Here is a 14,078-nt window from a genome sequence, read left to right on the forward strand (position 1 = left end):
TATATTCTCATATATTAGATACTTGGAATTGGAATAACAACTTGAAATTCAGTATGCCTATGTGTTTTCGTTAGGGTTAACGAAGTAAATCCTTAAAAATAAAACATTTTCAACTGTAGAGTGGTTTCTGGAGAACTTTCTAAAATGTATGGGGAACCGTTCCTGCAGTAATCAGGCCTTTAGTATGGCGCTAATCATACATCAAAACGACTCTGAATAAGGAACTATAAGTTTAGCGCGATGTCACCTTTGGTACATATTATACTTAATTTGACCCCAGGTCTTAGCAAGTGAACTTCGTGCAGGAAAAAAACATTGTTTCTGTGAATTTTTCTCGACATTCTCTCATTTACTTCCAGTTTTCTCATTCCACAGAATCATTACTTATCTTTTCCCTCATGCTCAGTGCATAACTGTGGGATGTTACACCAGAAACTTCATTTCATACTTCATGTTTTCTGTAGCTTTATTCATTACTTACGAGTTATGTAAGTAAATGTAGTTGTTGTTTGAACTGGATATAAGTTGTAGCAAGTCCCTACAATGTGTAAATATTTATAGTACTTTCACAGAAGTGGAAGGGTAAATTATTCACTTGAAATAATTATTACAATGAAGATCCATAGAAAAAAACTAACGAAACAAATTACACTGAATTACTTTCATATTATATGTTGTTTCGCGTACTTGAATGTGTTTTAATAAAACTAAACAATATACTTGAAATGCATTTTAAACATACATTTCTCGAACGTGGTTTATAAAGGTAACCAAGAAACTTCTGTCGCTTTGTGTGGAGGTCTGTGTTCAATTGGCCCTCACACTGTAAAGATGAATGCGAATGGAGATAAGGCGAAGGTGAGTTGCTGGTGTGGGTATATCCAACATACTACCTGGTTGCGGAAGTTCAGGTACACCGTGAACTTGGGTAAGGACAGAGGGAACATGGGACCCCCACAGAGCGTCATAAGGGCGTGTATGCTGTACGAGTTCAAACTGCGGTCAAACGCCGCTGTAGCCAGGCCTTTGGTGAGGGTATCGTGACTACTTGGACAGTGCAATGTGGTGTAGCAAGTTTAAGGACGGCAACGAAACACTCGAAGAGGCACCACGTGCTGGAAGACAATACATGCACAAAATGAAGATCTTCAGGCAGCAATGGAGGTGAACAGTGGCCAGACATGGGGGGAACTGGGACTACAATTCAGTGTGAGTGGAGAAACCATTCGGCAGTACCACCATCAATTTGGGAAGCACTACGAATTGGGTCGATGGGTTCCACATGATTTGACTCCGGGCCGTAAGATAATGCGAGCAGACCCATGTGTTTCTTTGGCGTCTAACGAAGGAGAAATTTGTGGACAGGGTGTTGGTATGTAATAATAAGTGGAACCTCTGCAAAGCGCCATGGCACCGTCATCATTGGTTAGCATCCTATGAACTGGTTCCATAACAGTCGAAACCAGCACTACACCAGAAGAAGATCCTCCTGTGTGTTTGGTGAACTCCTCACGGTATCGTGCATGAAGAACTGGTACCAACTGGTCAGAGCATCAGTGCAACTGTGTACTGTCAGCAGTTGATCCATGTTCAGCAAAATCTTAAAACTCTGGAGCCATCACTTCTGTGTTGCAAAATGGTTCTCCGGTTACAAGACATCGCTAAACCCATGTAATTAGGATGACCTGCGCCATCATTCTACGCCTTGGATGAGAAACAATATTGCATCCGACGTACTCCTCGGACACTGCACCGTCCGATTATCACCTGTTCTATTCCCTGGACAATCACCTTATAGAACACCAGTTCAAGTCCCTAGTAGAGGTTCAAAATGCTCTGGATACCTTCTTCGTTTCACAGCCACCAAGTTCTACGGCGATGGAATCCATGGTCTTTCAGAACCATGGCAGAAGGTTGTCGATGCTGATGGGGGCTATTTTTGATGTTCCAGGTACATCTTAGGTAACATATCGATGTTCGAAAGTGGTGGGTGAAAAAGTTAGGGAACTTTCTTGAGTTACCTTTATATTTAATCTTAGAGTTTCTATATATAGTTTACAAGTAGATGTGCGATAGTGTTAGTGAGTAAGGATCAATAAAGAATAAGATATAATATGTTATTTTTACCAGTACATTCTTCATATAGAGTATATTTTAAAAAATCTCTCTTAGCATAATTGTATATATAATTCTCAAAGAACGTCATAAAACAATTTGGCTCTAGTTTCTGGAAAACTATGTATCAGAATTTACGTTCAATGCATAATTTTATTGAACGTAATATTATCTATCGATTAGTGTGTGTCTCAATATTATGGTGAAACAAAAGTTAAAGTCTTCGTTTTCGTTTCAATTTTGGACTGTATCTCATTTACCTGTGCTGCATACTGTTATCTTTCTAGTGTCATAATGAAAAGCTTGATGCTGTTTTAACTTTAGTATCAGTTTTATATAGTTGGTGTGATTAAATTACAGTGTCAATTTTTAGTTTTTTTTTTAAAATAAAAGTTTATTTTGATTTTTTCGAAAACTACGCATGAGGATTCAGATTTAACATTATCATTATGTTTAGCTCGAACTGATCTATCGATTGGTATGTGTCATATCTTTAGACATTAATTTTTTGTTCGTAATACACTAATGATATTGGAGAATAAATATGATTAACCAGAATGAATTCATAAAATTTAGAATAAATTAAACGTGAGAACAAAAATTGTTGATTAAGAATGCCACATTTGCGAGCTATTGTAAAACTTCGACTTACACAGTATGATAGAGTGATGAGGAATTCATTAATTAAAGTGTACTTAGTACAAGAATATGAATTGTGTTTGAAAGATGAGGAGCAAAATTTAGTATTAGCAATTTTGTAATATTTACGGAATACTTACAGATTTAGAAATTATGAATTTCGCGTATATCATGTCATTCTGTTCTATGAATAATTTTCTAGAGGACTTCTTGTATCCTTTAATGGTTTGTATTCACCAAGATTTGGAGTTCGTTATTTGAAACAAAGGAAACACAAGTAAACAAAGGTTTTATCATATTATTTTCCTAGATTCTTAATTTGGAGCGCTCAGAGCAGAAAGGAATGAAGTAGAGCTACCGAAGTTGAGAGAAAAACTGATACAAAGTTGGATGGTACGCGTAAATAAATAGATCAATTGTACCGTGTCATGCGAAAACGAACTAAGCGCCACTTTCGTACTTTTGAGAAAATTACGTTTAAAGGTTGATGTCCAGCATTAGTATAGCCGTAATCAAAAGTGAAATTATGTTTCTTTTTTTGGAAAGGTGTTGGTTTCCCTCTCTTTTCGATTTTGCAAAACGTTCTAATGCTTATCAGGAACCAATCGTCGTATTTACGTGGATTTTCAAAATTTGGCGCTTACTTCTCTTTTGCATAACACGGTACAATTAATAGTTCCTTTTCTTTAATTCTACTTAAATTTTATGTGTTTTTTTAAATCTGGAAAGAAATAATCTAAGCTCTCAAAGAAGCTTCAACTATTGCTCTTGATTGTTTGATTAAATATGTCCAAAATGAGCGAAATGGAACTAGATGACCTTCGCGACTAAACAAGCCATTTGTTGCAGATAAGAAACGTATAGCAAAATCAAACCATTCATTTGACTGTTGGATAACTCAATCGTTATTTTCAGTTACATATGGAGAAATCATTTACAATAAAATATTGTTGATGTTTGGTGTAAAAGTTACGATCATCGTTTCTTCTTGGATAGGAGAATACTGAAAACAAAGCTTTGGCCAGTGGAAAGGGCTTAAATAATATGAGTAATTTCTATTTAATTTAATATTAGCTGCCAAAAAGTATTCTGACTTACAAATAATTTATGTTTACTCAATCTGTCCGTTTTCCGTACGGGAGATACAAAATATGACGAATTATTTTATGGATCACCAACAATATTAGCTAAGATGGAGAGGATCAGAAGTTATTGATTGAATTCGTTGATGATGATCATCCAAAGATATGATCCTAAAATATGAACAATCAAGAATCAATTCCTCGTGTATTCCTATGCAAGTAATCGTAAATATAATCCAGGCTTGGCAACCATACGATAATTTATCGTGATATGCGATAATTTAAACCTTGATGCTCCTGCTATAATAGGTAAATACCTAACTGGCCAAAAGTATCCGGACTCCCCTACGAAGAAGTGGATCAGACCCTTGACGTCAAGTGGCGTGTGACTAAAAGCGAGAACAGTATCGGGAGTAGTGTGGGAGGTCACAGTTGTGCGATCGTGTTACAATGGGTAAGCTTACGGAACTCAATGACTTTGATCGTGGCTTGATAGTGGGATGCCATAGTAGTGGGAAATCTGTTCGCCATATTGCGGACATGCTACAGAGACCGAAATCCACTGTAGGGGATGTAATTATAAAGTGGAAACGTCAAGGCAATAAAACGGCCGACAAACGAAGTGGCAGGCCGAAAATACTTACTGAAGCCAGCCAAAGAATGCTCAAACGTATAGTGAAACAAAATCGCAAGTCCTCATTGGTAGAAATCACATAGGAGTTTCAAAGTGCATCAGGCATTAGTAGGGCCTACTAGCAGCAGGACTGTTAAAAACCTGGGATTCCATTGTCGTGCAGAAGCACACAAGCCGAATATCAGTTCCCAAAATGCCAAGCATCAATTGCAGTAGCGCAAAGCTCACCGACATTGGACGCTGGACATATGGAAACGTGTTCTGTGGAGTGACGAACCCCTGTATACAAGCTGATAGTCCGATGGACGGAACTGGATGTGGTGGATACCCGGCGAGCGCTTCTGCAATGACTGCACTGTGCCGACTATGAAGTTTGGTAGTGGCTGCGACATGGAATGGGGGATATATTTCATGGTTTGGACTGGGTTTCTTAGTTCGTGTTGGGTTCCTTAGTTCCAACTCAATGGCAATATTTCAGGGAGCGCCAATATCTCTTCCAGCAGGATAACTTCTCCAGTCACATATCGAGACTTATATTGCCATGGTTTGACGAAATATGCATTCAGAAACTGCACTGGCCCTCTCAGAGCCCCGATCTCAATTCCGTTGGGGCCCTTTGGGACGAGTTGGAACGCAAATTACATAGCCAGGCAAGACGACCATCTTCCTTGCAAGAACTCACTTCAGATCTGATGGACGCTTGGGCGTCCACTCTTATTGTTACATATCAAAAACTAGTGAAAAGTCTCCCTAGACATATGCAGGCTGTTATAGATGCAAAAGGGGAACCAATACCCTATTAATATTAGACTTATTACTCTTCGACTTCATATCATTGGGTGTCCTGTTACTTTTGGCCATGTAGGGTATATGATAATTTTAGAACACACACTTTTTTTTTGCAGTTTTTGAATGTGCAAATAAATTGTAGATGCGCATTAAGTATTTATGAAACAAACACACACACACTTTTTAACAGTCATTCCCTCTAAAATAAATCAATAACCATTTGAGAATTGACAAATCGCAATCTTGCATCCATTCTTTGAATTCAATTACGTTTAAGAGAGGGTGGAAATATTATTGTTGTTCAGAATAGTGTCAATAAGGGTAAAAAAATATTGTGAGGCCAATGATCCCGATTTCGAGTTTCAAACTGAAGATTACTAGATAAGTTCATTATACATTGACACCATTATTAGTAATTTCATGATTTTTTCTACACTTATCACGTGCATAATGAATGCACGATGACTTATTTGTAATATACGTTATTTGTGAGGACGAAAATTGATAATTTTGTTGTCTGACGTTGGAAACTCTGTAATAATACTTGATTGATTGGCTACCGCAGTACTGTTAATATTAGCGGGTTTGTATAACGCTCATGATGCAACATATTAATTTGTCCATAGATTACAACGAAAAAATGAAACAATCTAACTTTTCAATTCCACTAATCTAAAGATTTAAATTAGAGATGGCCACAAAGTTCCGGTTGCCGCGGAACGGGTTCGGCGAGAAATCGGCTCTTGGAGATCTGGTTTTCAGAAGCTGTTCCAGACATGGATCCGAAAAACCCGGTTCCAGACCTGGATCCGAGAACTCGGTTCCGGAACCGGTTAAAGACTTGCATCCGAAAACCTGGTAAAGGAAGTGGATCTTCTTGTACCGCGCCCGTTCAGAGCCGAAAACCGGTTCTGGCCATCCCTAATTAACCACAATTTTTGTGTACACATATCAAAATTTTTTTACACCCAATATGTGATCAAGCTTATTAATTACTAATATTTGAAGTACTATTGCAATGCAAAATCACGTATTATTCGTCACCAGTGTACTGTGTTTTGTCTCAGAATTCTACGTATTAGATTAATGACATTTTAAAATTTCTTATGAATAATGTCACTCATATGTATGTTAAAAGATATGACAAAATGTAGCAAAGCAATCAACAGAAGGCGAATTTTGTCAAAAAGGTTTTACATTTTTTAGATATACATGTTTCTGAATAGGTGCATGTTTATGTATAAATGTATTTGTTGGATGGACAAATACTGAAGTTTAGTGTAGTGTGGAAACAAAAAATGCCTATTTTGTTTCTAGAGCTGTAATTTTTGTCTTTCCATTGCAAAGTATTTAGAATTTGCAGCAAATTGAAATTGTCCGTAGATACATTATTATGGTAATTTTTCATCGGAAATACTTAATACACACAAGAAAAGTAAACGTTACTTGAGTAGTAAAAGCTGGAATGAGTTCGAGCTATTTATGTTCAGTATTGATTTTGTATTGCATCATTTGTTTCAGAACTCGTTTGCGAAAAATAAAATCAGTTGTAGCTTACACACTAAAAATTCCTGTTTGATTACGCTCATACGTTTCTCCTTACAACACCAGATCGTACACAAATTCAGAACCGGTTCTGGGAACAAATCTCAGGAACCGATTTCAGACCTGGATCCGAAAAGTCGGTTCCGAAATCGGATCTGAGAAACCGGTTTCCTACCTGGATCCCAAAACCCGGTTCCGGAACTGGATCTTCTAGAACCAGATCCGTTAAAACTCGAAAACAGGTTCCACCAGGAACCGGTTCCAACCATCCCTAATTTAAATATCTTCCATTTTCAAATATCCATCCATTGTAAAGTATACTAAGTTTAATTTGAGGCAAAATGCCATGTTTAACTATTGGCTGGGTAATATTTAGCTTGTTAAGTTATTTTTGTTTACCAAAAACCAAAACAAGCTGCTTCACGTGTTATACACGGTCATACAACTACTTTTCTGGTTAAAACATTTTGTTGGTAAAATTGTTTGCTCTGTGGAGTAACATCCTGTAAACAAATACACGTTCTTACATAATCTTTTGTTCTGCAGCCAATAATTGTAGGATATTTCTACCCTAAAACTCCTTAGAAAAATAACAAAGAAATTCTCAATTGTAAGCCAAAAGTAACATAATCACTTGAGAACACAGATTTTGAAATATGTAGATATGAATTTCCTGTACTTGTAATTACAATGTGAAAATCATCATTAGATGTCATTAGTTTCCCTTTTGCATAATCTTCTATAGTAAAGAATATGATCTTGAAATTTCTTGAAAATACATACAATAATTTAGTGTGTTTACTGTTCTTGTTTTTGTTGTTTATTTATGTTCCACTGCAATACTTTCAAACTAGAGTTTATTGCCTAACGACTTAGAAAATATAATCCGTGTTTTCTGTTAATTTAGAATTCGTACTTTACTAGACAGCAACATGACTTCTACTGCTCCAAAATTTGAAAGCAGCATAGGAAGATTCTTCACTGGAAGAAGTGTCCTTATAACTGGAGCCTTAGGTTTCCTTGGAGCTGTGCTGCTGGAGAAACTTCTAAACACATGTCCAGGAATAGAAAAGATTTACGTCATTCTGAGACCAAAGAAATCAAATGATATTTATGCACGGTTGAACAAGCTATTTGATTCTCAAGTAAGTGTAAATACTATACATTTATTGAAATTGGAAAATATTGATTTCTGAAATCGTATCCCTTTCACCTATCTATCTGTCTAATTATTTTATTATATATTATACTAGCAAATCCTTTTACGTGTTACTGTTGGCATCTTTTACGTTCTTCATTCTTCACTTTTCCTGTAAGATTTGTTTGAACTCGAAGTCCCACGCGGAATCCAAACTCCTCGTATGGGCATCATCGTACAGCAATCAACCCATTTTCTTATGTTCTGAGACAAACATGTCCAAACGCTTAAATATGTGTTTAAATATTTTTAAATGAACAGTATAATTACCACATTTTGTGACTTTAACCTTACTTGATTCTGTAACATGAACACCTCGCAACTCCGACCCCATTTTCTTCCCATCCCTTTTCTTAATTTCTAGGGCGTTAGGAGACACTGAACACTAGTTGAATTATTTTAAATGAAAAACACAATGTTCTTAAATTTAAAAAAAATTGAAGATATGACCATCTTTCTATAACATTAGTCGTCAACGATTTTTTTCTGCATCAAGGTACCTGTTCCTTTCAAGTTTTAGCCTTCTAAACGCAAACCGAACTTAGGGTGTGATCCTGAACTCTTGAATTTGGAAATAATACCAATAATACCTCCAGATCCTTGAAAAAACACGTTTTTCATGAAGAAATTAATAAAAACTACCTTAACGAAGTATACTCGATCATTCTTTCATGCTTTGGACTATATTTCTCTCAAGCTTAATTGAAGTACAGTTGGAGGATATGATGGTACGAAAATTTTCGAAATGTATTACTTTATTTTGAAATGTAAAATATATACTTAATAAACGCCTGGTCGTACCCTAGTTACGATAGGTTCATGATTTGCATGTTGAGAATGATGCTTAGTTTGCAAAATAACTCACACATGTGTTACTACCCATATATTTAGGAGGAACTCGAAAAAATTCCAACATTTCCATCTAAAAATACACATCCTCATCGGTGCCTCAGTGGTTAGGTTACGAAAAATCATGCAAAAACGCCTATAGATTCTAGGTTATACGTCTGCTAACTTATATTGAAAGACGGTCACATGTTGTGATGACGTTTTGTTTTACAGGAAATATTACTGTTGAAGGAGAGAAAACCAAGGGAGTAATAAAGAGCAAACGAAGGTATTATTTTATTATCACAAACCTCGCAGGAGAAATTAAACGTAAAACAATGAACTAGGTATTCTTTCATATTTGTCTAGCTTGGTATTACACTGTATCATATAAATTTTCTGTACGTTTTATTAAGCCATTGTAATTAGAAATACTACTGAGTACTAATATGCGAAATCTTTCTGTTTTTCAAAATACACTAGCAATAAGTGACATTGTGAAATATTCATTTTTATGTATATGTCTTGCATGAAGTATAGATCTTCACTTAATACAATTTACGAATACTCTTAAAATTATATTAGAAGCATTTGGTTGAAATAAGTTGTTTTTCATTCTAGTAATGTTAGCACACTCTTAGTTGCATCGAGTGCGTGTTATGTGACCCATCGTACACAGAAGAATTTCACTTCTATATTAGGGATGGCCACATTTTCCGGAAAAACGGAAAACGGAAAATATTTTTTCCGGAAACCGAAAAATTGAAAACGGAAAACGGAAAATTTTCCGGAAAATCGGAAACGGAAAATTTTCCGGAAAATCGGAAGGCGGTAAATTTTCCGGAAAATCGGAAACGAATAATTTTCCGGAAAATCGGAAGGCGGAAAATTTTCCGGAAAATCGGAAACGGAAAATTTTCCGGAAAAACGGAAACGAAAAATTTTCCAGAAAATCGGAAGGCGGAAAATTTTCCGGAAAAACGGAAACGGAAAATTTTCCGGAAAATCGGAAACGGAAAATTTTCCGGAAAATCGGAAGGCGGAAAATTTTCCGGAAAAAGGGAAACGGAAATTTTTTCGGAGAAACGGAAACGGAAATTTTCCGGAAAACGGAAGACGGAAAATTTTCCGGAAAATGAAAATGTTCACTTGGAATAATGACATTGGTCGTCTTACATTAAGAAATATAACGAAAAATGCTACGCGAAAACAACCTGTAAATGAGGCAATGCTCTTCACCATCTAGTGCTAAAGAAACGCAACTCAAACAACATTGGACAGGAGAGAAAAGGTCGAGTAAATCAGCGACGAAACATTCCTTCCTCCTACATCTATTTGTACACTTGCTTAATCATGTACTTTTTTTTTTTTTGTTTGCGTGAGGACTTGCAGATCATTCGTTTGCACCGGGAAATTCCCATCATACGTGTGTTTCGGGGAATCCCCGATTATGCGTGTACCTGAGGGCAGAACTCTGGCAGTAGAGCTGGCAGTGTGTTATTAATACAACTGGTAGTTTCTATTCCAACCATTTCTTCATTGCTTATCGTGATCAAGGTGATCTGTCAAGGTCACAGATCCTGGGGGGCCGGGGGCAGCCCCCTCAAAGTTCATGTGGACCCCACATTATATTTATAAATATACAATATTTTGCACAATTTGAATTCAGTTTGTCTTAAAACCCTCATATATACCTTCTGCATCTGAATGGATCCCCAAAGTTACAGAGAAACTGGCGCCCTAGATTGATTCTATAGAATCCACACGCAGTAGTATTGGCGGGAGTACACTACGTATTCCAACTGAGCTCAGGCGTTAGAACATCGGATTAACATTCAGAAGGCCGATGTTCGATTAGAGCACCCTATCGTCCCGATGTTTTTTTTTTTGTTTGTGTGTGTGTGTAAGTTTATTACTCAGTTACATTCGACCTGTGCCATAGACTTTTTAACCCTAAAGAGGCCCATTCACGGTCCATGGTTTGCGCAAACAAGGCTGTTTGTGCAAACAGTTTGACCGTGTGTGGCGATGTATGAACTGTTTGCGCAAACGTTTGTGCAAACATTTTCCACATCGAACTCGTTCGAAAATTGTTTACACGAACATGATGTTTGCGCAAACACGTGGACCGTGTATGGGCATGTTTGTGCAAACACGAGCTTTATTTCCGAGTAGGAAGCCTAGTGTACAGACGCTTATTTCTTGCGCTATGGCGTCAATGAATAGGAATCAAAAATTCTGGCGAGAATTTATTGACCTTTATCGAAATTTACCTGAACTGTGGAAGGTAAAGAGTGAAGATTATAAAAACAGGAATTTGAAAAATGTGGCATATGAGAAGTTACTGCAGATTTCAGATGAGAAACGACATGACCTTGTGTTGGCTTCACACGGCGTCCAATTGGCATTGAGTGGTGTTGACAGTTCGCGACAAGCAGTTATGCACGCTGTCTTCTCGCGCTACTGCGAATCTTGACAATATCACAGGCGCTACTTAGAAATATTGTACTAGCACATTAACTGCTCACTTTACCAAGTAGAGAAAATAATTACGAACAAATACGTGAAAACTACATCTTTCTATGTCAACTGGTTGTCATGATAGACGCTTTGAAAGGTTTCCATATAAAACAATTAGTAAAACGAGCGTTGAGTCCCGCGTCTAATTTCCAGTGGATTTTGTTTCGATTTTCAAATAGAACTGACAACTTTTATTACAGGATAATCAGCGGTGTAGCCAGCAAGTTGTTCTAGGAGAAGATTACTTTCAGGGGGAGGCAAGCTTTTCACATATTAAAAGCAGAACAAATTACCTCTTTCACAACATGAAAGGATTTTAACTTACCATACATACATACATACTATGCGCATATTATATTTTCACAATGCTTCCCAGGGACGGCGCCAGGAACGCTTGATGGGGTGGGCGGAAAGAGGCGGACCTAGTTGCTGGGTGGGCGGACAACGAAAATGAGAACTGGGCAAGGTAGACATTTTTTGACAATAATTACATTTCAATTTTTATACTCTTTAGTTAGCTAAGGCTCAGACCGAAATAGGGGAGAAGCAAGGATGTGGAAAACAGCTCTGTTGGCCTTATAGAAGGTGCCATTCCAGCATTCACCTGGTAAGACTGAAGAAATGCAGGACTTAGGATGGGCTGCGGGAGTTCGTGGCAATATGCTCGACCTACCGAATTCCGCGTGGCACACACACTACCTCTACTTTCAGCTTTTTAAATAATAATAACTTTGTGTTCTGTGTAGTCGAAGAAGTTCAAGACTGCTTTAACTCCTCTCCCTCCAAGAATGCACATGAATGCATAGAAATAAAAGAAGGTTCAAACAACGCAGACTAACAGATAATAATCTACTTTTCGTTAATAACATAAAATACACAATAAGTAGGTAAAGTAAAACAAGGATAAAATAGGCTGCTGCAAACATTTTTATCTTTGAAGTATTTATTACAAGAAAGCAAGAGACAAAAAATATAAATGAGTAAGTTCAGAAGCAATGCTGTCGTCTTCGCTCTCTCCAACATCTAGTTCATTTTCACTTTCCTCGAAATCGAACACTTCAAATTGCGAATCCTGGTTGTCACATGTATTTGTATTTTTTGTCTTTTTCCCCATTGAAGAAGAAGGATTATCACTAACATCAACTGATTGAAAATCGCGCTTCTTTGAACACGAGAAAGACACCGAGCCTGAGAAGAAATCGCTAAATTTTTTCGACATATTAGCTGAACAAGCACCGACCGCCAAGACTTCAGAACGCAACAGAGATCAACTCAACAATGCTATAATAAGGGTTTTTACAAATCTGTTTAATGCCACACGGGTAAGACATGTGGTACATTGCTGTAAACAAGTGCAAGTTGGAACCCTCTTATAAGAAGCTATCGCGCCAACACAAAGCAAGGGCGCCGATTTCTCTGTAAATTTGGGGGGGGAGGCATTCAGATGCAGAAGGCATGCATGAGGATTTTAAGACAAATTGAATTCAAATTATGCCAAATATTGTATATTCATAAATAAAATGCGGGGGCGCACATGGGCTTTGGGGGAGCCCGGGCCCCCTTGGGCCCCCAGGATCGGCGCCCTTGACACAAAGCACTACTCTCCTCCCTCTCTTTCTCAAAATGAGACAATAGATAATACTGGCCAGCTCTGTCCATTATTTAGTTGGCTTTTTAGAAAGCACTTTTTTTTTTTCAGTGCAGCACATACAAACACTGGCGTTTCAATAGCACGATTGTGCGTGTGTGTTAAACTTCAATTCATTAATCACGACTTTTGGCATCATTATATTACTACAAGTATCTGTCTTAAAATCATTGTCCATTGCAGAGTTAAACAGAGTTAAAGAACCTATTACATTACAATCGAAAGTAATACCTATTGCTTGTGAAGTACAGGATGTCACCTTCAGTGCCGGATTTGCGTATAAGCTAAACAAGCTATAGCTCTCTTGGGGGCCCCAAAAATTTTAAAGAAAAAGTGGCTGTAATGTCATTTCCAAATAATAAGAAAAAGCAAATAAGATAAAACGCACATACAACAACGGTGTTCTGTACTGTTATGTATTAAGCTCTCATGAAGCAAGTAATAGGGCCCTGTTTTCCAACCCGCCTGCAATGGGATTTCTGTTGCCCAGCCCCGCTTATAATGGAACCCTCGTTTCCCAGCTCCGCTTGTAATGGGGATTTTGTTTCAGAGCCCCATTTGTAATCGGGACCCTGTTTTCCAGCCATTACACTTAGCTACTTTAATAAGACTTCACAGCATAAGTGATACAGTATCTTGTATGCGGATAGAACTCTAGTGCTACCCTTTCTTGTACTATTTGGAATTCGACAAGAAATTGAGTCTGGTAACAGTGGATGCTTAAGGAGAAGGTATGAAACGACAAGCTCGCGAAATAATAGTAAAATATAAAGGAATTACAGCCCTAAGCGGCAATAATCTTTACATCGCGAAATTATAGCTATTTTATTTCGCTGTACGTAAGTATGAAAAGTAGTTTGCAGAAGTATTTTCATAACTTTCAGAACTTGGCACTGACTTTCATAGTGATCTATAGAGTCGAGTTGATTTTGAGTTTAACGTCCTTTCAGCAGCGAGGCTACATGAGACTGGACCTACTGATTAACTTGGAATCCGAACCACATGAGCTCCTACTGGGAATCGAACCCGGGTCTCCCACGCCAAAGGTGCGTACGCTAACCGCTTAGCCACGGAGGAGCT

General features: G+C 37.5%; 1 protein-coding gene across 1 annotated transcript in view; it reads left to right on the forward strand.

Moving 5' to 3' along the window:
- Window positions 1–7,736: 7,736 nt before the first annotated feature.
- The window catches only part of LOC145660796 (putative fatty acyl-CoA reductase CG5065), an 86,297-nt gene continuing 79,955 nt past the window's right edge, over window positions 7,737–14,078 (forward strand). Inside the window, exon 1 of the mRNA XM_081726205.1 lies at window positions 7,737–7,949. Coding sequence (XP_081582331.1) covers window positions 7,737–7,949 — 213 coding nt within the window. The remainder of the gene's footprint in view (window positions 7,950–14,078) is intronic.

The sequence above is a fragment of the Thermobia domestica genome, chromosome 9, assembly GCF_964235325.1.
Source record: "Thermobia domestica chromosome 9, izTheDome1.hap1.1, whole genome shotgun sequence".
Lineage (NCBI taxonomy): Eukaryota > Metazoa > Arthropoda > Insecta > Zygentoma > Lepismatidae > Thermobia > Thermobia domestica.